Source organism: Ictidomys tridecemlineatus, chromosome 10, assembly GCF_052094955.1.
Source record: "Ictidomys tridecemlineatus isolate mIctTri1 chromosome 10, mIctTri1.hap1, whole genome shotgun sequence".
Classification (NCBI taxonomy): Eukaryota; Metazoa; Chordata; class Mammalia; order Rodentia; family Sciuridae; genus Ictidomys; species Ictidomys tridecemlineatus.
Window position 1 is genome coordinate 43,358,920 of NC_135486.1, and position 26,316 is coordinate 43,385,235.

General features: G+C 34.7%; 1 protein-coding gene across 15 annotated transcripts in view; it reads right to left on the reverse strand.

The window, feature by feature from the left end:
• Positions 1-26,316, reverse strand: part of Esrrg (estrogen related receptor gamma) — a 595,402-nt gene that overhangs the window by 47,052 nt on the left and 522,034 nt on the right. For all 15 annotated transcript variants that reach the window (XM_078022829.1, XM_078022828.1, XM_078022826.1 and 12 more), the window contains 2 exons: positions 16,970-17,080; positions 13,151-13,312 (listed from right to left, as the gene is read on the reverse strand). In XM_078022829.1, coding sequence (XP_077878955.1) covers positions 13,151-13,312; positions 16,970-17,080 — 273 coding nt within the window. The remainder of the gene's footprint in view (positions 1-13,150; positions 13,313-16,969; positions 17,081-26,316) is intronic.

A 26,316-nucleotide genomic window follows, 5' to 3' on the forward strand; every position in this document is an offset into this window, starting at 1 on the left:
TAATGCCTTGTTTTTCAACTGGCAATCACTCCCCTGCCAACAAGGCTGATATCCCTGACTAAGCAGCCTTTACACAGTCTTCCTGTCGCCTCAAATAAACAAAGGGATGCTAAGAGCTTGATAAGAGGATAACAAGCCAAGTATGGATGCAACATGGAGCCTGTGCCTCTGAACTGCATTTGCAGTACAAAAGTTAATGACAGAAGTAGGAGGACTTCAACAATCTCAAGAAAAACTACAGCTGCCATCAGCTCCATATGCCCATATTTAAGTCATGGCAAATGAAGAACCTTTTCTTAAAGTAAAAATACCGCTACCTTCCCTAATGTAGGAATGAAGTCTCTGTTCATAAAGGGACTCTGTTTCTGAGGATGCTTAACCACTTAGAATTCAAATGGTTTTAGAATCACCACACATATATGTATAATTTTAAAATAACATTTAAAAAACCCATTTCAGCAGATGTTAGCCCTCAATTTAGTCCAAAAAACCTCACTGATATTCAGAACATAGAATGGAGAGTTGTAGAGAGAAAAATATTGAAATAGCAGGTCAAGGGTCATGGCTCACATTTGACTTGGATCACTCTGAAAATGAATGGTGGAATGAATCTGACCCAAATTTCTTATGTACATATGTGAATACACCACAGTGAATCTCACCATTGTGTATGTTCACAAGACACTAACTAAATAAACAAAACAAACTAAGAGTAAATAATTGAGAGATCGGTAGAGTAGAGGGAAGAAAACAGGCAGTGGAGGAGGGAGAGAAAGGAGAAATACTAGGGACTGAATTAGAGTAAATTATATTCCATGCTCTTATAATTATGTCAAAATTAATCCTGATATTATGTATAACTAAAAAGAACCAATAAAAAACAAAAAGACCCCATACAATTAAACATGAAAATAAAACATCTCTTTAAGACTCTTGAGTGACACAGCATCCTGAATGAGCTGCAAAATGATGTTGCTGAAAGAAAAATTCAAAAGTATTTTGATAATAAACTGTACATCAAAATCATAATGACAGAGACAGTCTCCCAAGTAGAGCAAGTTTAATATAAGGCCCATCGCATAGACGGCTCTCAACATACACTTCTGTTCAGAGCATGAATGCATAGGCATTAGCTTGCCTCAAAAAATATATCCCATATGGTACTTTTGTTGGAGGACTGAATGTCGCAGATTTAGGAAAATGTCAACCTGCATTTATAAAGCTTATTACCATATTCAGGTATCTCAAATAGTATCCTACTGACGTTGTGACAATAATGATACTACCTGTTTTCAGCCCATATAAAATTTATTTAAGGGCTAGGAGCAGACCTTGTATCGTAAGATAAGTAGAAGAGTATGTCTTTAGCAGGCGTAAGGCCCTGGGCTCAATTCTCAGCACCCCCTACCCTATCACTCAAGCATATTAATGTACCATGGTCAGACTCAAATTAAATAATAATTCTAATCCAAGTATATAAAATTACCTTGGTAGTTTGGGGTAAAGCTGCATGGCAAATACAGACATGTATTTGGGGTCAGATAACTGATCTGGTAAATTAAAACCCAAAGATTATTCACAAGTTAATTTTAGCCAAATGTTGAAATTTCAGGATAGTACCAGAAACATTTCTTTTTAAAAGATCTTATCTAGCTCTGTATCAAAATCTTTGGCCAATCTTCTATCCACCAAACTCTTTGGGTTGTTGGCCATGTTTCCCAATCTCAAACCTTAGTCAGGGGTTTGTCTCTATTATATTCTCCTGCTTGGTAGAGAAGAATTCTGATCCATAAAAATAGACTAATAATCATTCAGAAAAGGATGTGATTTGAAATATTCAGATGTAATATTCAGGCTAGATCAAAGAATTACATAGGTTTATTGCTTAGAATTTGAGACATAATAATTTTTTAAATATATCAAAATAATTTTTATATAATACTTTTACTATTATTCTACCAAGAAATATTACATTCACTTAATATATACATATGTATATATAATATATATGTAATATATGATATATATGTGGAATAATAGAGAGTAAAGTTAACATATAGCTTGCTACTAATACTATGCATAAAGGTATATACTGTTAGTGAAAATGATAAAAACTTATAGTGCTGAACTGTGAGTTAAATACCTGTTTTAGTCTTTATCTAAAAATGTACAAGTAAAGGCATTTAACATTTGTTTGAACATTTAAAAATCACACACCAAGATTGCCTATATCAGCTCAGAGAAAAAAGGCACTATCTTCCATGGAAACTGAGAATTTGAACCAGGATCTCTAACTCCTCTGCCCACTACAGTATAGTGTCTCTTATTAAAAAGCAAAGCTCTAGTACATGATCTCTAAGGTCCACTACCACTTTATCATCTCCGAATTGATCTTTTTTTTTGGGGGGGGGGGAAGGGATCTTGCTTTGTTATTATTCCATATATTTAAAAAGAGTGTCAAAAAGTTTCCTCTGGGTATGCTCCCTAACAAACAAGACCCTTTTACTTCAAAATAACATCAATTCTTAGAAGTAAATCCACAATAATTATTCCATATTTTTCTATACAAAAGTTAACATGAGAAACTTTACAGTGGAAACAGATAAAAAAATTAACATGAGAAACTTTCCAGTGGAAACAGCCTTTTGGAGCACATTTCTCCTTCAGGTGTATAAATCTATGGGAACATACCCTGCCACTGGGTGCTGTTATGACATAAACAAATCACAATATAAGAGCAGCTTTGTTTTTTAATATTTTTCTTCCTTTGGAAAGTGCTGACCACCTTGGGAGGAGCTGGTCTTTCTCTGAACCCCCAGCTGCTCCACCCCCCTTCTTCCCTCTGCAGCCCAGGCCACCATGTGCCCTGCCACAAACGTGCTGACTGGCGGAGGGACTGGCGCTTCAGGTAATTAATCCTTTCCTAATGTAGGTTAAGCAGGTGTGAAGCCTCCCTCACACGGAGAGGAGCTCCCTGCTCTTTGGAGACACCTCTAGAGTGATGGTACTTAATTGGGCTCAGATGATTCCCTGAGACTGGACAGGCTCTGCTGCTGACCTGCACATTCAGTTATCAACTTGCTTAATCTAAATCCAGTAGAAGAAACTGGTCTTTTTCCCCTTCTTGATTTTATAATATTATAAACTTGTGGTTAGGACTTCATGCCCATTCTGTCAATGGGAAATATAATTCTCTGATTAGGAGCAAAGTTATGTGGCTAATGGAGACTGGTTAAATTTTGGGATTAACTAAATTGAACTGATAACAGTGCTCAGAATTAGCAAGGGGTGGAATTTATCCATTATAATTTTCTCTTTAACTAAACTGCATGCACCAGTACTTTTTCATTCATGTAAAAATAATCTGAACTGCACCCTAAGAAATCCAAGGGCACAAGAAAAGATGAAACAAAATTCTAAGTGTTTTTATACTATGTACATTATTCTTTAATCAGGCCAAAGTAAATAAAAAATAAAAGTAGGCTCCTACTTCAGAAAAACAAAATCATAGTTTTTTTTTTTTTTTTGGTGGGGGGACAGAAAATTTCTTCTAAAAAGAAATATCAAGATATTTATAATAAACAAATAGTGCTATTATGTCAATTTACCATGCAACATAAACTGCTTAGAAAGTCTTGTCAATTAAAGTGGTTTTGACAAGTCAGGGGGTTCTTCTATTGAATTCTTCTAGCTAGTGGAGGTCATTTTTGAAGGTTGAAAATTGGTCTGAATTGGGGCTGAAGCAGCATTACATTAGTAAAATAATATGCCTATGAGGGCATAGTACTGTAGATGTGTCTGACACAGGTATTATCTGAGTTGTAAAATGCCACTCATATAGACAGAATGAGTCACTTTTGATATCAGTATAGCTTTCCTGATAGATTTGTTGAAACTTAAAAGAGATGAAGCTATGGGCTGGGGTTGTGGCTCAGTGGTAGAGTGCTTGCCTAGCATGGGTGAGGCACTGGGTTCGATTCTCAGCACCACATAAAATATAAATACAATAAAATATAAATAAGATATCAATAACTAATAAAAATATTTTTAAAAAAGAGATGAAGTTATTAAAATATACAGTTAGAGAGTAGAGAATGTTGCACAAGAAAGAGGTAAATGAACAGTCAATTCAAACTAATGCCTTGTCGGGGCAATGCAACAGTCTATGAGATCTCAATATTTTAAAAAATTCCTATATTTCTCACACCTTTAATATCTTTCAGGGGCTTATCATGAGTTCAACCGCCTTTCCACATTTCTCCATCCACACCAGCACCATTTCTTTTGACACATCAAAACCACGCTTTGTATCTTGAACCTGGTGGTTACTTATCCACTGAACCTTGGTCTAACAAGGAAACAGGCTGATTCAATTACATAAAAAAACACAGCTGAGGATGATACAAAAGAGCACAGTTACCTGAATTTTCTATACTGAGGTTTGAGTTTCGAAATTATTTCTAATTGTCCTGATGGCAATAAGAAAACTCCACTATTTAGAACACACACACACACACACACACACACACAAATTCCTGTTGCTGCCACTGCTAGAGGACACCAACACTTTCAGGTTAATCATTCAAGTTTGTATAAGATGACTGCAATATTTTTCTTCCAAAGCAATTACGATATTTCCTACCTTCCATAAACTCATTTTGATAGGTACAAACCAGGATTACAAAGTTATTGTCATCTACAAAATACAAAATATTATACCAGAAATTCTGAACTGAACCTTTTTCCAAAAGGAAACCCAGCAGTTAAAAATCTTTTTGTTAAAGAAATCACTTGCATGTGTTTAAAAAGTGCTTTTGAATTACTCTGTATTTCATAGAAAACTGTTTCTCTGATGCTTGAAAACTCCAGCTGCCATACAATTTATATCTTTTTCCTCTGCTCTTTGTTTTTCAGCCATTTTCCCTGAATGTCAAAGTCAATTTAGTGCATTTCACTTTGCTGAATAAATCAGAGGCGAAATCCTTGCTAAAAGTGAAAATTTGATTTGCTAAAAGGAGCTTAGGGCAACTATTAATCAATATATCCAGAGTGTCAAAGCCAAGGCTAGGATAGACATGCATTCATTTGGAGATTGGCTGAGGCAGATAAAGGGGGACGCAGGGGAAAAAGTGCAACCAGCCACTGAGGGCAGTGGGACTAGAGTTGGAAAGAGGGTCAAAAAGGAGCAAAGGGAAAAACAAAACACGCCATGTGTCATGTTCTGTGCTGCTACTGAATTCTTCTTTTAGAGGTGAAAGAACTGCTTTAATCACACACTTAAGCATTTGTGGATTATACTAATTATACCAACGTTTATATAACAATTTCCCATAAGACCCAAACAGTTTTCTCTGTTTAACTCGCCAAGTTAAGAATGACCCCAAAGTTAGAGGCAACAGATCCGTTAATAAAAGGAGAATATCATAAAAGAAAGAGGAGACCTGTGCCAGGTCTGTAGGATTCCAATGTTTGGTAATCCTAAAGCAGTAGATTTCAGAGTATTTCAGGCTTCTGAAAGATTGTGCTACATGATGAACTGAATGACTGGACTCATCATGTCACTTTATCATTCAAAAAAAAAAAAAAGAGGTTAGCAATGACCATGAACTTGCCTGAAGATGATAGCATATTTTAATATATAATACATACAGAAATCTTCAACATTTTAGAAAGGTAACATTGTTATTTTCAAAAGTATTGAGAAAGCTTTCTCTGTGTAACTTGACTCAAAAGTTCTGATTTTAACCTTTTCTAATTTTTTTAAATAATTTTTTGAGAGAGAGAGAGAGAGAGTTTTTTTAATATTTATTTTTTAGTTTTCAGCAGACACAACATCTTTGTTTGTATGTGGTGCTGAGGATCGAACCCGGGCCGCACGCATGCCAGGCGAGCTACCCTTGAGCCACATCCCCAGCCCTGATTTTAACCTTTTCAAAATGAAGTTATAATCAGGTCACTGTCAATTAAAAATTTCAGTGGGGGTTCCGTACCATTGTTAGGACATTGGTTTTCCTCAGTATGAAATTCAAGTTTCTCTATGATAGGGTCCTTGCCTACGTCTCTAGCTCCAGTCATGTCTTCCTTCCATGTTTCCACATGGCTGTCATTATTTGGTTATAGTTCTATATCACCGAGGGCACCCTGAGAGTCTTTGAAGCAGAACGTGTGCTGTATTCTTGTGTGTATCCTTTGCGTACAGTGCCTAACACATAGCTCACTACATGCTTATGCAAGGAGGGAAGGAAATCAAGGAAAGAAGAAGGGAGGCAGACATTGATTCAATGCTAAGAGATATAGCTAACATTTTCAATATGGTTCAAAGTCATTCACAACTATTCACTTCTACTCCAGTTTACCTATACGTTTCCATCAAAAACAACACCCAGTGAATCTGACCAAAGTCAGAAACAGTGAGCACCTGATCTTCACAATCAATCGTTGAAGGACCTTTTATAGCTATTCACATGAGTAGTTGAACAATGATTGACTCTTTTCATTAAAATTTGTGATCAGGAATGTCTAGGGTAGACCATCAATAAATATCTTGATTTTTATTGATTTAAAGATGTGTCATACATTCCCTTTCTATTCACTCCCCTTTAACTTTTCATTTTGCAAATACACAAAATTAAAGAGATAGGCTAGATGTTTTACATGAGCCTACACTTATTAGGAAGTCCAAGTAGGTAACCTGGAATAAATGAAAAAGAACACAGTGGAAGTAGATGAGGAGTGGGGAGAAAGACACAAAGAAGATACTGGTAAAAATGTCATGTAAGTTCCATTAAAAGTATCATTTAAGTAACAGTACCAACAGTGTGAGTTAAAGCTCTGACTCTCCAAATTGCTCATCTATGAAGTATGGCTAATCAGAAGAAACTTGCCTCCGGAGTTGTTGTGCACATCACATAAAAGGTTATGAATATGTTTTGTAAATGATCAAGAGCTATATAGACGTTAATTGTTTTTATATTTAAAATTTAACTCCATGGAAAAGAATAAAGATGAATAATTTAGGTCTGAAACTAATGAAGTTGTAAATCATGAAGATTATTATAAATACACGCACACACATATTTGTATATACCTATGCAGATAAAAGATTCAGAGTAGGTACCATGTCATGCACATTTTGAAAATTTCCTATGGTACTAAGTGTAACGTATATTACAGACACTCAAATACTTCAGGTACAATGGCATGGATATGTATGGATAGCAAATATATTTTTGGATACCTAGTAACTAGCAGAAGTAAAACACTGATGGTTTCCTAGCAAGGGTACCTATTGATATGAAGGGGTGCTTATTTGACCATTCTAATTATATATTTTTTCACAACATGTTTTTTGACTTATTGGTTCTTATTTATATTTCACAGTTTTGACTTTAGAAAATAATAAAACATTCAGTTATTTTGGGTTTGGTCATGCACAATGGACTACATTACTTAGGCTAAAATGATCCCTTCCTCTTCACCTAGAACAGAATGACAATACCCATAAAATGATTCTCCTAGATAAATAAGTTTTTCACACTTCTCAGTGAAAATTTGTCTTTTCTCTGAATATATTTTAGATTAACTTTTATGAATACTAACTTCCTGGGTCACTTGGTTTTCATCGAAATAAACTGACAATCTGTGCAGTACCTTGGAAACAAAAATGAACACTGAATGCTTTATAGTTAGATCATGGTTTATAATTTGCAAATTAATTATACATAGGAATATAATTTGCATGTGCATTTTTTTCCTCATTTGATTTTCATAATATAATTAATGGTTAGAACAGTAGGTAACATAAATATTTCTCATCTACAGCTCAGGTTTTCTGATTTTACTTTCAGAATCATTCTACCCTTTAGACTCACAGGTATACAACTAAATATATTAACCATAACTTTCATTTATTTAATAATTGCATATTCTTATAATTGAAATAGTGGTTGAAATAGTCCTCTTAGTTGTCATGGCTTTGGGTCTCACTTTTAACTTTTCTCCATTTAACTAGAACACTCAACTACTTCACAGCTCTGAAATCACTGAGTTCACATAAACAAAAGAAAAAGTAATTCTGAGAAAAAAGTCTTCAATTGCTTTAATTCATTCATAGCAAGGTAGAAATTACAACTACAAATAAATTTAGGGAGCAATTAAAGTTTAGTTCAACAAAATTTTTAAATCAATTAATTAATACACATTTAACAAGTTCCAATCATATAAATTCAAAATAAACTATCAGATGCTACTTTTTAAAAAATATTTTTTTTCTTTAGGTGTAGATGGACACAATGACTTTATTCTATTTATTTTTATGTGGTGCTGAGGATTGAACCCAGTGCCTCATGCGTGCTAGGCAAGTGCTCTACCACTGAGCCACAACCCCAGTCCTACATGCTACTTGCTTATGGTGTGTGATTCATCGTTAGTCAACCAAGCCCTGCTTCTTATCCATCAAACGATAATCCCTTGTGAAACACATGGAAATATATTTTCAATTACAAATGGGAATATAATCTTATGGTAATTATTTCTGCCCTATTTCATGTGTTTTTGTACATCCTAACCACTTAATGATGCTACTAGTAGCTTAAGATGGGCATTTTATACACTAATATCTAGCAATATGTATTACTAAAGTGAAATTTTTATTACTTAACTTGGGAAAGAATGTGGTGTTAAAATTTGGCCTGTACATAAAACTTGTTTGAACAATAAGTATAACTCCAAACAGTACCATTAGCAATAATTGTCCAAATATTCTTAGTTATTCTTTTGAAAAACTTATGCCCTAACAGAGAGTTTAATTAATACTCTTTACAGATTTCCATCATTGTAGGCAAGTCTAAATTCTTTTTCTGAGAAAATTATAAAAAAGACAAGCCAATGAGTCATTTTTGATACATTCTTATAACTGCATGTTTTTACAAAAAAGTGTTTCAGGGTAAATGGAAAATATTGGTTCCTATAGTTTAGCTTTCTGTTTCTTACATGAAGAAATATACTTAAAGACTATTTTATAACATCATCTTAATAGTGTGGTTTTCTTTTAGAGCTTAATATCTCCTGCCTCCACTTGATATGAAGAAAATTATAGGTTTTTCTTTTCCTGTTTAATGCATCATAATAGGCATTCTTTTAATAATGTGAATAAGAGGTCCCCAAATTTGAGCTAAGTCCTTTTTCATGACTAGGTCACTGTTGAATTTGTCACGTTAAAAATAAATAAGTCAGTCTGAACATTTACTACATTGAAAAAGGAAAAAAAAGTCTAAAACACATCCATTTATTTAACTGTTCAAATACCTTTCTGTTCTTTTAAAGTAAGCTGACAAGATCTGTAAATACACTTAAGCCACTTATATAGGTCAGCTAATATGGGTTACGCTTTTTTTTTTTTAATAAAACACCATCTGACTAAGCACATTTCTGCATTTTGTTAACAAAGTTCCAGCACATAATAATATTTTAATCAACCACCAAGAACAATAATAGATCTGACTGTTGGGCTGATAATCGTCTTATCACATCCTGTGAAACCTAGCTCTAATATTTGACAGAGCCTCCATTACTTGGCAACCCATTCTAAAAAAGGCCAACAATGGGGAGAGAATGAAGTCGAGTGTGCAGTACCTCCGTATCTACATAAAAGAGATTAGAGGCGACAGCGTTCCATTTTACAGCTCAATCATATTGTGTTAGCATGCGCTTATCCGAGCGCGGACGAAATTGAAAGAGAAATAAAAAAGAGTCAGGCAGATAGGAACCAGAAAAGCGAGGCATGAGCAATTTCCAAGGATATAAAAGGATGCTAATGGCGGGGCCCTGTCATTCTTAAAAAGGGCTATTAGGGCACCATCATCTGTTCTTGTGCCCTTATGCTCCTCCAGCTAAAGTCAAGCATTTTCTAAAGCCCTTGTGATCTTTTTTCTTCTATAGATAAAGTACGGTCATGTTTCATAACAACACACTTTCCCATTTATGTGATTTATTAATGTAAGTCAACTAATTCTATTTACTGATAAAAAACCCCACTCCATATGTATTTTTCTTCAATGTTTTCTTTTGTTGAATTCTTCACTTTTTCTGTAGCAAAAGCAAGTGTACAAAAGCTCATTCTTAGCAGTTCAGAAGGGCTACTGATCTGATCTGAGATGCTAAACTTTAAAGAGAGTATGTGTGTGCATACACAAGCTGAGAGCAGCTGAAAGAAAACAAAGACTCAAATTTTAGTTTATTTTTAAAAGAAAGTTTGCTTTCCTTTTAATGTAAGCTTTATAAAAACAATGAGTTGTGGAGTTAAAACTAAGATGGGAAATTTCAGTTCTGACTAGTCTTTAATTCTGACTCTTACCTAACTTATCAAGACTGATTGATGTATCAAGAACATGATTTTACTTGTATCAAGGCAGAAATGTGACTTCATTCTTTATGTTCTCTTTGCTTTTACCTCCCTGTCCAGTGCTCTACATACCTCTGTGTCGTTTTCTGTTGTCATGAAGCCAGGGTAAACCAGCATATTTTGAGGGCTGAGCACCCTCTCTACTACCTCAAAACACTGGATGGTACATGCATTAAAAAAATTAAAAAGAATTTTGTTTAACTCCTGTTTTGCTAATCCCCTTCTGAAAAGCAAGATATTCCTTGCAATCATTTAAAATACCCTCAGGGTATTACGAAAATCAGAGCTGTGAATCATCACTCCACAGTGACCTCCTCTGGCATTTGCCATGGAGAGAGAATAACGTCAGTCCCCACCAACTCTAAGCCTCAGCTTATGACTGAGCACATAATCGTATAGTAATTGTTTCCACCACTGAAAATAGTGTTACTCATAGTTATTTAAAGTTACCCTCTTTTCAAAAGTCACTAGAGCCCCATTACTTTAATAAGTTCCTTTATAAGCTGACGTTTCTACTTAGATGCACAACCAGACCTGAAAGTTTATCACTGACTTTTCCTTTCCAGAAGGTTTGGAAGAAGTTGTTAACTTTTAGTAGTCTTTACTATAACATGTCTGGATGAAATCAAAATACTGGCTTGAACAATCCCTTGTTTCAGGGAGACTTGAGCAAAGTTTGCAAAAGTAATATGTGGTCTGGACTCATAGTGACATACCCCTTCATGTTCCTGACACTAACAACAATAATACTATCATCCTAAATATTTTGAAATAGTTTTTTCAGATGCAATCAACTTGGAGGCTAAAATATCCTAATTCTATCCCAGGAAGCAATGCTGAATATATGTTTTGAAGGCACTGGATATGTTGATGAACTTGTGCAAGTGTTTTTTTTTTTTTACTTTTCTGCCTCAAATCTGTCTTTGAAATGATGATAATCATGCATGATTCCTGGGTTAGAACAATGGTTCATTTGTGGGAAGGAGGGATAGGCTGGTGTAGTTTTATCCCTGTGAAGACATGTGGCAATGTCTGAGGACATTTTTATTAGGAGTGCCACTGGCATCTAGTGGGTGGAGGCCAAGGATGCCACTAAACATCTTATAATGAACAGGACAACTGCCTACAAAAGAATTATCTAGTCCCAAATATGAATAGTACCAAGGCTGAAAAACCCTGAAGTAGAATAATTTTATTATAAACACATATATTTGTAAGTGTGTATATGCATGGGTACATGTATGTAATAGTGATACGCTATATATTAATATAAATCATATTGATTATGTGATTATGTGAAATGTCTAAGGATGCTGCAACAGATGTTAGTTTTGCTTCTACTATAAAACCCTTCAATAACAATTGCCTTCCAAACAAGTTTTCATGTCCTGTTTTACAAATTCTGGATATTCCCATTATCACAGTAACCAAATATTTTAATATCTTTTAGTAAATTTCTTCTTTTTTAAATTTTTGTATGATTGACATAGTTACAATCCAAATGCACTATCACTTATCCACATTATCAAATTCTTATCTTTCTTATAGATATACTAATGCCTGCATGGGCATTTTTCTAAAGAATACACTCCAGCTCACCTATTTAACTAGTTTTGACTTAATTTGGGGTGCTTTATTAGCAAACAGTGTAAGACAAAGTAGCTGGTATAATACAGAGTGATGTTTAAATTAGTTTACAATTTGCTTGGCCTCATCTAGAACTACACTGAACAAAGCCATTCAGAAATGTCAGCTGTGTTCCTAACCACTGTAACAAATTGTCGCCTGAACGCTGCACACCTAATGACTTCAAATTAGCTTCACTGCGATATCGCCTGACAGTTCGTTACGACTGTTAGCAACATAGCTGGCGTATCATGACCAATAAATTGGTTTCAGTGTGGGCTGGGAAAGGGACTTCCATCAATTTGATTAAAGAAATTACTGTAGCATTCAAAGCATAAAGACAAACTAGTTTAAGGAGACAGAAATAAGTTAACTGTACCAGAAAAACATTGTTCATCATCAAAAACTTGTTTATAAACTATTTGAAGATCAAAGTCCAAACAAATAAAAAATAATTCAAGTAGGATACTGAAATTCTCAAAACTTGTGATCATGTACATGTTTACTGACATTATTGGATAAGACAAGAAATGAAAATAAGAGAATATTTTAAAATACTAACTTTAAATTGCCACATGAAAAAATTTCCCATGTCACTTCAATATTTATTTTAAGAATTTCTATATAAATGCTTGGTAAGTGTTTAATTGTAAACCCAAGTTTATGAACAGAAAGGGCAATTCATTGCAAATAGCCACCATGAGAAACAAAATAAGTAATTCCTAAAAGGAAAAAAATGTTAATTAGACTAATGCTGACAATAACATTTTTTAAAGTGAAGAGAAAAAGTAGAATCATTACCTTAGGAAAAGGCTCAGAATTGAAAACAATAAAACTACGTTTTTAAGACTTAAATTCTCTTTATCTTATACTCCCAATAGTACCTTCATATATGAAAAATAAGTGAGAGCTTAAGGTGGTACACATATATAAAGGCTTATGATTCTATTCATCAAATTGGCAAAGCTCTAAATTAAGTGTGATAAAAAACAAATGAGAAGTAAAAAAAAAATCTTATGAGAAAATGATTAATTTGCCCAAATCTATATACATATATAAAACCCAGGGAATTAATGTCAACCTTTTTCTTTTCTCTTTTTCTTTTATTTTCAGAAAATGTACCTGGAATATGTTTCGCCCATCCAATGATAACCACCAACTCTCGGTCGGCTAAGTCACACAGTGTAGTGAGGGCTTTGATGTCACTGTCGGGGACAGTAGGGTCAGGCATGGCATAGATCTTCTCCGGTTCAGCCACCAACAGATGTGAGACAATCTTGTTATCTGCAGGATCAGACCAGAGCACTACAGCATCACTAGCAGTATCATCCTTCTTTTACAAACCCTAAAGTATTCTTTGTCTTAAAAAAAAAATCATTCAAATAGCCTACAATAAGCTCAAAATATTACATTTGTGGTTTAATACATATATATGTATTAAACAGTGTTCAGGAAAATTCATAGCAAGGAAGGCACCACTGCAGACACAATGGAACATATTTTCTTCTTCTTTGCTTTACCTGTTTTTGCGGGAATGAAGCATCTGTCCTGTAGTGAATTTTTTTTTTTTATAACAAACAGATAAAAGAAGTTAGAGGCTTTCTGGGTTTGCTATTGGATTCTTAAGTGGGATTTGGGAAATCAGATTAAATAGTATGCAATAGCTGTAAAGTCAAAAAACCACAGTGAACCATTGAAATATAGACTGTAATGCAGAAGGCAGAGAACTACTAATGCCCATAGTCATAATGGGCATGAAAGTCATTAATTGTCTTAATTCCTTTAAAGCGGAGCAAAGGTCGGAGCCCTTCTGCCTGGGTGAATTACTGACTATATAACTCTATCTCTGTGGGATGCATTCAATAGAAAGTCTTTCCTTTCTCCCCCTCCCCAGACACCCAGCCAACCTTCCAAATATAACTTAATTTTTTTTTCCATAAAAATACTCCTACTTAAATGTTGCAGTATTTTCTCCTCTGAGTGCCTAATTCTTTAATCCTCCATTTTCATCTCTTGTCCTTAGTTCATTCTCTGGTTCAGATTTATCTGTCTGAAATTTGTGATATATGTTTTAAGAATCCTTCATAAAATAAACACTAGAGACAAATGGAAAGCCTCACATCAAATGTGTTTTATTCCTCAGGGGCATGTGAGAGTTTATGGAAGGGGTTGGAAATCCCGGCTAACAGAACAATTTTTCTTGTTGGACCCATTTTCAATTTCTCTATGTTACTTTAGATTTTATACTTTCTTCTCTGTGTGCAGATATGAATGGGTGAGAATAAACCTACATATTTAAATATTCTATGTATTATTATTCTAGAAAACCAGGATATTAAATAGGCTCTTTGTGAACAAAGTCAAAGTTTCCACTGTATCTATGAGACCATTTGCCTTTCACTGAGTTTTTAACTTTTTTAACCTAAAAGGACAACACTGCACAAAATGTAGAATTAAATACAGCATCCCTTTTAGTTTTCTTTCATGAAATAACAAGGTTTATCCAAGCTACAATTGAGGCTTTTCCTAGCATGATGTTTTTTAAAATTTACTAATATGGCTATGAATCATATGTCTTTCAAATAGTCACCAGATAATCAGTCATTGTTGGCAATAATAGTCAATAATCATTAAACTGTATATGTGGATTTGGGAGGAAATATTCCCAAATACCATACATTCTAGAAAAATTAAAAATGAAATGCATTCTTTTGAATTTGTAGGATCTACAAAGAGTGACATTTGTTTCTCATATATGCTACAGAAATAACACCCTGTATTTTTAGTTTCACTTGGAAAAGTTTCAACTTTCATTGCTCTGACAAAGCAGCAAAACCTGTCAGCAACCACTAGATTCTCAGGATTAGAAGAAAATGCAATAGTAAAGGGCACAAACATGTAACTGAAGGAAATCACCATTCTAGATTTTTTTTTTTTAAAAAACACAAGTAAAATGCAACCTGTTTTACCGGAGTCAATGGATATTTGACTCAGGGGATCAGAGATATTTCGTTAAAGCTCAGAAATTCCCAGCGTTCAGAAAATGGAATAGCCGGCAGCACTGTTTCTAGGTAAATCTTATTTAATGTTTCCCTAATTAGAATCAATAGAACCCAATTTTCAATCTTGGGCCTTTGTAGTAGACAAACATCAGTCAGGGTGCGGAAATCTCCCCAACCACATTCTCTGCAGAGCCCATGCACAGTCTCTTGACACTTATCTGACAGGATCTGAAAATTAAGTTTTATAAATGTTTGTTACAAAAACACACTAATTGGATGGACTGAGGAAAATTAACACAGAGGCCCTTAGATAATGAGTAATGATTTATTAGGAGTCCTCTTTATCTCAGACAAATGGAGCTCACTGAAATTGCCGTAATCTTCTTAAAGGTACTTGACAAGCCACTTCCCAATTTCTCAGGTTTACATAAAAAACGATAGATATTCCTCTATCGTGTTGACTTATAAATGGGCTGGTGCTCATTTTTCTTTCCATAAAGGAAATTATCAATGGCTTCAGTCAATGTGAGCATAAAATAAATGAGAAATGGGCAATCTGTGTATTATTGAATCAAGGAAAACTAAACCTAAACCTCTAATGAAATTAAGCATTAGTGTTTATTGCATTTTATTGTATTATCAGAAAGTTTTTTATTATAATGTGCAAAATCTGCTTAATGCAGTCCTAGATTGTATTTGCAGAATGCCAAACAGCTTATGCAGGCTGAGGAGAGGATGCCAGATTGGACAATTGAAGGTATAATCAACATAATGTTTTTTGGAAAGGCAAAAGGAAACTATGCCATATGTTCACTTAAGCTTTAATTTTATGTAAAACTGGTTGTTTTTCCTTTGACATAGCTAAAATGTCCTTTCATTTACAGTTCAGGGTCTGCTTTATTTATTTAACAGATTCCCATATGCTCGCATGGATGATGCACAGCAGTGACCCCTCCTGGAGAATCTGAATTAGAAGTGGATACTTTCTCCTCCCTTGAAAGCAGATCAAAAATTCCCCACTCCTTTTCTAGAATGCTGCAGAGGCAACTTCCTCTGATGAGAGTGTGTTGTGTCTTCTGTGACAAAGAGGGCTAACTGTGAGAATTCTTTCTTTTAAAGCACTTCCCAGTATCTAGTATGAACTCTATGCATAAACACCCTAAATTGCTAGCTCTGTTGCACTACAGCTATTAACTGATTTTTCAGAAAATGGGATGCAGTTATTGCTTCAATCTATATTCCAACTCTTTTTAGTTAATGACAAGGAGAATGGGGTTTGCATTTTAGCAATGTACCCGTCATCCTATCAAATTGCAACCTGGCATCATAAAACCATGAGCTCTTGAAAAACAATTCATAATGCCCATAAGGGCATTTGAGATGGAACCACCAACCTATGCTTGTTATTAGTAGGGTTCATTCTTGTTTTAATCCATTGCTATCTAGAGTGTTAACCTTCTTATAGCTCCAAATTAATGAGGCCCCTAATGTATTTTCATTGGGAGGTTGAGCAGCCAAACTCATTTAGTTAGTGAAAACTACAAAAATCACTTTCTTGTGAAATCCGAAACTAACAGCTCCAATGAACTAATGATCACAGTATGATCCATTTTATGTAGCTCCGCAAATAAAGATAACCAGTAAACGTAAAATTCATACTATATAAGCTCTGCATTAATATGCTTATGCTTCCACAAATGACTAGGTACAAGGTAAGGGAAAAAAAACCCTAAAGACATCTTTAAAAGAAAAAAATAAAAGATAATTAGTTGAGTCGCTATTGCTCCTCACAGACAGTTCATGGGAAGAGAACCACTGTTCTCCAACAAAGAGAAATCTCCTTGGAGTCAGTAGAGCTGGGCATGCCAACATGGATATACATAGAGCCAACTGGGAGGATTTCGTGCTCTGGGAAGCCAGACACATCTGTGGTACTTACATGGCTTTTTGGCTGGCTGAACCAGCTGAGGGTTCAGGTATGGGCTGTTTTCTGCATCTATTCTGCGCTTGTACTTCTGCCGACCTCCACGTACTCTGTCAAGACGCACCCCTGTGAGCAAAGATAGGCACTGGCTTACTGTTTAGGTAACAATCTTTGAAACCAACCAAATGTATTGACAATATCCCCTTAGGATTGCTCTGGAGACAGAAGGTAGAATGATCCAGGAGTACAGGTGGAATGTAAAAAAGTGGTGGATAAATCAAAATTACCAGTAGTTGGAAACCATGTGTACTGCCAGATAACAGACCTGAAAGACATTGTATGCACAGCCACCAAAGTCACCACTTATATACCCAAAACAAAACAAAACAGATTAATTCCATGTGAATTAATGCAAAGAAATTACTTTCTTCCTGCTAGTACAGGGTCTTAAATTAAAGATATTTGTACTTCTTTTTTCCTTGTCATTAGTCGCTCCTAAAAACTCAATGTATAGAACCCAGAAGACCAGGAGACCAAAAGGTATCAAATCCTAGGGTCTACCAGAGCATTCAATATGAACTTGTGGAACTCAATCAAAGAGCCTACATCTGGGGATTAGAATTATACTATACGAGACCTAGTCTTTTGCAATGCAAGTATTATTCTATATTAAAATATCCCTGTGTCTCATGAGAGGAATGTCATTTGACAATATGACACACATTAGTATTTCCTGTCATACGTGGGTAATCTAGGAGTAGATTGGATTGAAAACAAGATAGACAGATGGGCTTCTTGAAGAAAAAATGATATGGGCTACCTTGTCATATCAAACAAAGTTCCTGTGAATAGGGCAGAGCTGGAGGGTGAGGCAGGAAAGCAGGCACTAGTAAAACTTTTTCCTAAATAATGATGGGATAGATCCAACATCAGAGAGGTCTTACTGTCATGGATTAAAAAGCTTAAGAGGGGAAAACAAAAGGGAAACAAAGGGATTAAAAATATAGAAAAAACTGGGTGTGGTGACTCATGCTTGTAATCCCAGCAGCTCGGGAGCCTTAGGCAGGAGGATCATGAGTTCAAAGCCAGCCTCAGCAAAAGTGAGACACTAAGCAACTCAGTGAGACCCTGTCTCTAAATAAAATACAAAACAGGGCTGGGGATATGGATCAGTGGCTGAGTGCCCCTGAGTTCAATCCCTGGTAACCAACCAAAAACAAAACAAAACAAAACAACAACAACAATAAAACAGAAAAGTTTCATTTATGTAGGAGAAGTGGTGGAAAAGAGTTTGATAATAATCTAGTTTCCAGTGTGTAGTTGTCAAATTTAGGACAAGACCATATAATTCTTTGTCATATAAACAGTAGAAGCAAAAAGACACTCTGCTTGTGGTATCTGGTTGATGTAACTGTATAACATTATCCATTAATACATTCAACCACATAATGCATTATACATATTTTGGCATTTCTCAAACTGTTTAAAAAATAGATTTGGTTTAACAGCATCGTCGGTATTATTATTTTACTGTAAGGTCTCTCAGAGCCACTCATATGCAAATGAAGTCTATAAAACTCTACAAGGAAAATATATAGCACCTGCAATGCTCTGCAAACCAAGGAATGCTGCTTTTTGGAATATTTATTAATATCATGTGGAACAAGTGAAATTGTGGGTTATCTAAGTTATATGAAATAGTGTGGTAAAGGCCAATGTATTTCTATGGAAATCTGTAAGATGAATATATTATTCAAACATTAAAGATTATCAGGAATACACAATATAAAGGAAACAACAATTTTTCATATTATTTAGATCCTACTTCAAGAGTTGATTATCTTTTAGTGGACCACACAAAAATTTGGGTCTAGAAAAAGCCTGTACTGTCTTATTGACACATCAGACTATGAACAAAATCAGTGACAACTTCAAGAGTAAATAAATAGGTTATATAAAGGAATAGTTTAAAAAAATCAAAGAAGTCAGGTACAGCTTTTAAGTATTCACTGAAATAATGTCACATGTGAGTCACAAAGAAACTGTATTTCCTTATTGTTACTTTTAACACCCTTCATGTCCACAATGCAATTTCATTCCTTTATTCAAATTTCTAAATTTCTATTTTATTGCATCTGTAGTTACTAAAGCTTAATACCTTCCACTTCCCCCCCATTTAACTGTTTTCATCTCTTCCTATTCTAACCTTTCTCAAAGATTTTTTTATATAAGATGATTACATTTTCTTTCATTATCTAAGATATGTTCAAACTTGTTTCATTTTGAGAATTTTAAAAATTCAAAATCACATTAGACCATAAAAAGCATATAACAATTAGTTATGCCCAATTCTAACCGAATGAAAACATTTAATATGGTATTATTAGAGTGGGTAAGTAAAGGCATAAGAGGAAGGAGGACAGATAGGGAAATAATTATAGCCAAAGAGGGAAGGAACATTTTTGGATATCTCTAAAATTGTTACAACAAAGAAAACTTACAGAAAAACACCTTTAGTGGGTTTATGGACACCTAGATTTGCTTTGGATACTTGTCAGAGAATGTGTTCACCCTAAGCAATATATTCTCACATATCAAACAACATTCTATGAAGTCACAGCTGCTGAATTCCTGACAATGATGTCTGTCCATCAGGAAAGTCTAGGAAAAAGGACTTGGCTAAAGGACTTGACTCTAGATCCTGGCTGGAGAAAAATTAGACACAGTCACAGCACTTTAAAGCCACTAATCAGCTTAGCCAACCTGGTCAAGTCAGTGGAGAAAGTGCAATACTGAAAACTCGTTGTTACACATAAGAAAATATATGTAAAAAAAATACACACACACACACACACACTCACATATACACATATTATTGATTGACAGAACTTTTATTGTGTATTATGAGTTGATTTTTATATTTATAGAGACACATGTTTTAAGGATTGTCAAATAAAAGTCTTTACTATGCACTTTCCTTTTAACTTGGAAAACTGATTTTATAAAAATATTCATATTATTTTTTCCATGCTTCATATAAATCTAAAGGGGTACTTTCTTACGACCCCCCCCATGTTCATCCCTTCCTGTGTGGCTTGTTCAATAACTCTCTCTCCATCCATCTTTATATCCATCTCATACTTCCCATCCATCTCTACATTCATTCCACACATACAGATATCCAGTTTCTAAATAGTGAAGAACTTCTTATGTACACCATGATTTTTCAATTTGCTAAGATAAAAATCAATTAGCTAAAGCATTATTTTGTGATTTATAATTTTATTTATATGACATTCAGTATAAAAAAGATTAGTTATCGATACTCATTAAAAACCAGATTCATCATTTCATAGTAAAAGTTGACAGAGACTCAATATGCAGAAGTGTTCCCACCAAGTTTAGATAACAATTAATGGCAAAAGTTTGTAAAGTCAATATATTTTAAAAAATTGTAGTAACTTTTACATGCAAAAAATTTATCCCCTGTCAAAATCAGGGAAATATCAACAATTTCAAATACTTCTAAACAAATACAAAATATTTCTTACTACTGTTTATTGGTTGTTTTGAGGTATACATAACAGTATAATTTATTTTGACATAATTATATAAACATGGAATACATCTTTTTCTAATTCAGACCCCAGTACCTCTCCTTCCCCTTCCCTCCCGCTACCCCTTGCTCTCATCCCCCTATTAATCTTTCTTTCATTTACCCATAGCCATACACAAGTGACATAGCTCTGAAAGTTAAATTCCTCTGAGCTTGGTCCATTATCTACAATAGTGATTTTGTGAAAGTTGTTTCCCTTTGTAATGTTTCCAACTGTAATTACGTAATAGTATATTCTTAATGATTACATGAAGAATATGCCAAAGAGAATAAAGTATAGTTAGCACATTATAATGGTCCAGTTCTTTTTCCGACTATTCAATAACTAGCTCTATAAACTTTGTTTATTCCCTTAACCTATTTGCTTTTCCAAATATAAGATGGATGCAAAAAGAATATCTTCCCTGATGTTTTGTCGTAGTAATCCAGTAAAATTATATCATGGGTATTATGCAAATGTATACTTAAATGATTCTTAAGCTTAAAATTCAAGGTAAAAATAAAGCTATAAATAATGTCATTCTGTTATTATTTTGTTGAAATATTGACGCTACATTACTGAGATATATTTTGTATCATGATCATTTATTGATTATCTGTTCCCATGGAGTTTGACAACCTATTCTATATCAATTCTGTAGATAGACAGATTTGAGATATGATGGAATGATATGATAATTCAAAGGACACAAGCCAAAAAATGATACCATATGATGTCTGAATGATTTATAGAAATATCTGGTATTCCATTTTATTTATTGCTCATTCCTGTCACTAATAATATCTTTAGATATGAGTATTTTAGAAGACAGACAGGAACGAATTAAAAAAAAAACTTTTAAATGAAACATGCTTTCCCAGAATTTAACTATAAGTATAGAGTACAAACCTAAGTACAGAACTTACAATTATCCAACTAACTTAATACATTTAAAAAGCTCCAACTAATCATTTAGTGGAAGCATGCAACAATAGTATTTATGATCAGGATCTGGGAAATCCAGATTGGTCATAAATGAGCATTAATCTAACTTCAATATTTTCATCAAAACCCATTCAGACTTCCAGACAAAGTTTCTTTACACTTACGCAATCTTAAACACAAACAATTTCTGCTTGGACTTCACTTATACACTTCTTTTGAAAAAGTTTAGAAATGAGAGTTTCCCCAGAAAATAAGATACCCACAAAATGCAATATGTGACAGGATTTGAAGTTAATTAGGCAATTGGATCTTCTACTCACGTGGAGACTGACATTTTCTTTTTTAAAAGAATAAAAGATTTTAATAGTTGGCATTACCTACCTAATAGAAGGTTTCACATTGCTGCTTCTTCAAATACTGCATGTGCCTACATTGCCACAAGGGGATTACAAATCTTGTACATTGTCAGAATTTACAAAATTGAGAAAGCAGGAGTAGGGCAAGGAGGAAAAAAATTGCTGTGAGGCATATAAACACTAACAAAAGTAAAATAGCTCAGCTCAAGGTCTCCTTAGGTCAGCTAATTTAAAGTCCACCTTTTATGCTCAAATGCAAAATTTTATAATATCATATAGTACAAAGTCAAAAGTATTTTTCACATTTTTAATAGCACAAAGTTAGAGGTATTTCATAGGATAATAATAATAATAAAAAATCTCCCCTTCAGAGAATTACACAAGGAAACCTTCACCTACTTTCCTAACTGAAAGATGACACATTGATCATGTTGTTCTTAAACAAAAGTTTGCTAAAAAAGAAAAAAAGAAAGAAAGAAACATTAATTATATACTCCCCTGGAATATTTAAGGTGCAAAAAATGGTCACAGTGAAATAATAATAATTTTGAAAAGATATTTACAAATATTAATTAAACAGTTGTGTTAAGTGCATGTATCACACATGGATTATTATTGAATACAGGGTGCATCCTAAAAAGGAAGATTTCTGAAACAATGAGATGGAGAATGGGGGCCTCTCTGATACTGTGTGTGTGTGTGTGTCTCCCTGATGCTGTGGTCCCCCTGGCTGCCTAAGAAATACTGCCCTGCTTCCCTTTAGGAAGAGACGTATGGAACAACGCCCTTGAATTCGCCAGAGATTACTGCTAAGGAACCATCATTAATAAGAGGACAGAGAAAAGCCCTTTGAGGAGCTGCAGGAAAAGAGGCACAGGCAGATTAGCAGTATCAAACACAGCAGCGGGAATTTTAGTGGCAGCCTCTGATGGGGTTCTCCTTTGGGATCATATCCAGAGTAGATGTGCATATTTATAGGCTTCTCAGTAAGGGGATGAGTGGAAATTATTTGTATATTCACATGTATGCTCCAGGGAGAATCTAACCACATTAAATTCTTGAGGATCATATAAGACAATGAAACAAACTAACCCCTAGATATTTTCTCTAACTACTTATTGCCCTTTCTCAAAATAGACAGTGATATTGTTAAATATGGCTTCATGATTTAGTTCCTTTCTTTCTGTTTCAACAGTCTTTGCCTCCTCATGCCTACCTCCCCCTACTGAGTAATATGTCTTCGTTGTTGAGTGAAAGAATCAGTCTGTGCATAAAGTGTCTTGAAAAAAAAAAACCCAAGGCAGTTACTAAAACAAACAAAAAAAATTGGTTATTGAAAGCTTGTCATGTGCTAAGCATTGGGTAATGGCTTTACATGTATTAACACAATTAATCCTTACAGCAATCCCCAAAGTGGCAGTTGCTGTTATTAACCCATTTGACAGAAGGGAAAACTGGAATTCATAAGATTGGATCTTGGAGATAATGGTCTTAGAACTCGCATTCTTAAGCTTTATGTTTAGATTGCTGCTCTGCCATCAAAGTTTATTTTTGGAAAAGAGTATTAGGTATATATCCCCAAAGCAGAGGATTAGGGAGATAGAAACCATTACTGAAGCAAACAATACTTGCAAGATACTTGTAACCAGTATCCTCTTAGATACTTTTCTTCCAAAGGGAAGCAGTGCCACAGTCCGGCTGCAGCAAAATAAGGGGGGTGGGGGCGGTGACGAACAAGTGCAGCAAAGCAGGGCAGTGTTCTTAGGCAGCCATGGGAACTATAGTATCAGGGAGCCACTTGGTGCGGAAGACAGGCCCTAATCTTCATCTTATTGCTTCAGAAGTGTTGCTTTTCCAGGATACTCCCCACACTCAATTGTAATCCACATGTGATAACACTGACTTAACTATAACTGTTTATTTAGTATTTATAACCTACAAGAGGAAGGCAGAATGATGAAATGATAAGAAGAAGCAAAAAATCTACTCTTACTCAACTGCAGTGCTACTGATTTTGCATCTATTATTCAGGTGATTTTGTCTAAAAAAGTTTACATCTATGAGACTGTGAAAAAACTCAGAGTGGTAAAAAAAAAAAAAAAATGAAGCAAAAAAAAAAAAAAATTGGATTCTCTGCCCTTCCATTGAGGCAAGGACCCAGAGATACACATGTCCTTACTTGTGGTTCCTCTTTAAAATATCACTGCGAAACGGGTATGCCAGCTGCTCCAGAGGCTGAGGCAGGAGAATCACAAGTTCAAAGCCAGCTTTGGCAATTTTAGTGAGGCCCTAAGAAACTTAGCAAGACCCTGTCACAAAATTACAAAAAAAGGGGGGTTGGGTGGGGGGAGGGGTAACTGGAGATGTGTCTCAGCAGTGCAGTAGTGCCCCTGAGTTCAATCCTCAGTACCAAAAATAAATAAATAAATAAATAACACTACAAATTAGAAAAGGCGTATTTTGCTAGAGCCAAGGAGACAAAGAACATCCCAATTGAATTCTGCAGTTCAGAAGGGAGCCCCAGGCAGATGAATTTCACTAGACTTTCCTGCCCAGGATTACCTTTATTCATGTTGGACTATCACAACTACAATTCAGGAACTTTGGAAATTACTTGGCTGCATGTGGAAATACTACACTGTCCACCAATATGAAAGAGAACAATTACACAGGGAAATGCATATCCATTAGGTTGTCTTTTTTTTTTTTTAAACCAAGTTCTCAGTCACTAAAAGAGATAAAAGCCATGACTCACATTAAAGCTTCCTTGCTCTACAGATGAATTAACAATTAGCAAGGGGAAGTCTTTCGTTTTGGTCTCCTGATAGCTATCTGGACTATTAAACGTGTAAGGATTGCATAGAAAATTACAAAGGCTTCCCTCCATTTCAGATTCAAGTTGCATTCCAAAATATATGCGGGCATTTCTGTAAGGAGGATGCAACCCCAGAGAAGTTCCTTCGTTGCACCCCACCCCAGGTATGATCAGCTGCTCTTGGCTGATTCTAAAGCTCATGCACTAAATTTATAATCTGGTTTGGAGCCAAAACAGAAATGACAGAAATTTGAAAGAACCATAAACAAAATATTTAGCAGAGGAAATGTTTTTCCAGCAGAGGTAAAGTTGCTTCATCTGAAGCATGGAGCCCTAATCTATGACACATACAAGTACAAATTAGGTCATCTGCAACAGGTGACAAGTTTTAATTGAATGTCTTCTGTCTGCAATTCTGACAAAAGGTGAATGGAAATAAATGAGTCCGGCAAGACAGCCCTGAGCCTTACAATACCCAATATCTCATTATTTTTAAACAGCTATCTATAAACTGAGGCTGACAAGCCTTGAACCTTTTATTTCTGCTCAAGATGAGGTTGCAGTGAAGGGAGGGAAAAAAGAAAAAAAGGAAAAGGGGCATCCAGAACATTGCATTAAACATGCAATACCTACCATTATCACTTCCCCAGTGTAATTAAAGGAAATCTCCTGTTCAAAAAGCTCTATTTCTTACTTTGCTTGATGTCAGAAACACAGAGAGAAAAAACATGCTCACGCATGCTTGGCCTGCATTTGCTACACATACGGGCTGTCTTTAAAGAAAAAAATAAGAAAGAAAATCTTTCTTTTTTCTTTTCCTCTGTTAAAAATTTCATAAACTATTGAAAAAGATATTACTGTGGTTTATGACCATCTAAACTGCATTTTGTCTGTTACTATTCAAATACCAGTGACTATTTCCTTTATTCCCTTTTGAAATTGCTGCCTCATGTCAATAAAGTTATGAATTAGTGGGTAAAGGCATGAAATATGGCTATACATCAACATCAACAAAAGTGATTCTTCTAATTCACAATTACATGTGACAATGGCAGCAATAAGTTTAAACAAAATAATAATAGTAATAGCAGTGCTTGGTACTCCCGTGGGGATGTTCTGGATCAACAAAAGCACAAATATTATTTATGCAAAATTCAATGCTCTATAAAAATGAATTAAACATGAAATCAACCAAGCTGGTTTACAAGTTGCTGAGTTGAGAGTCAGAGTCACTTTGTTTTATTTGAGAGGAATATAGTAGAATCTAATTTCAAAAAGAAAAGAAAAAGCAGGCATGGATTTCAAGGAAATTATAGATTTTTTTTAAAAAGGAAATGGGTGGCAGAGAAAGTTGGCATGAGTCTAGAGGTCATTTGGTTTCTGAATGTGTGAATCAGTATCACATGCACATCCCAAAGGGCTTACAAAGCTCAAAGAGAAGTCTATGAAAATTCTAGGAAGGGAAAACTATTAAGGCCTAGATAATGTGTTAGTAATTTGTCAAAGACAATAAAAATGCATTACCAGGCTCAAGCACAAATTCTGAGAATGAATTATAAGATACCAAAGAAAAATAAATACTATTTCTCTGGTGATCATTATAATTTGGAAAAGTTGAGATTCAAAATAATGCAAATCTAGTATTAAAAA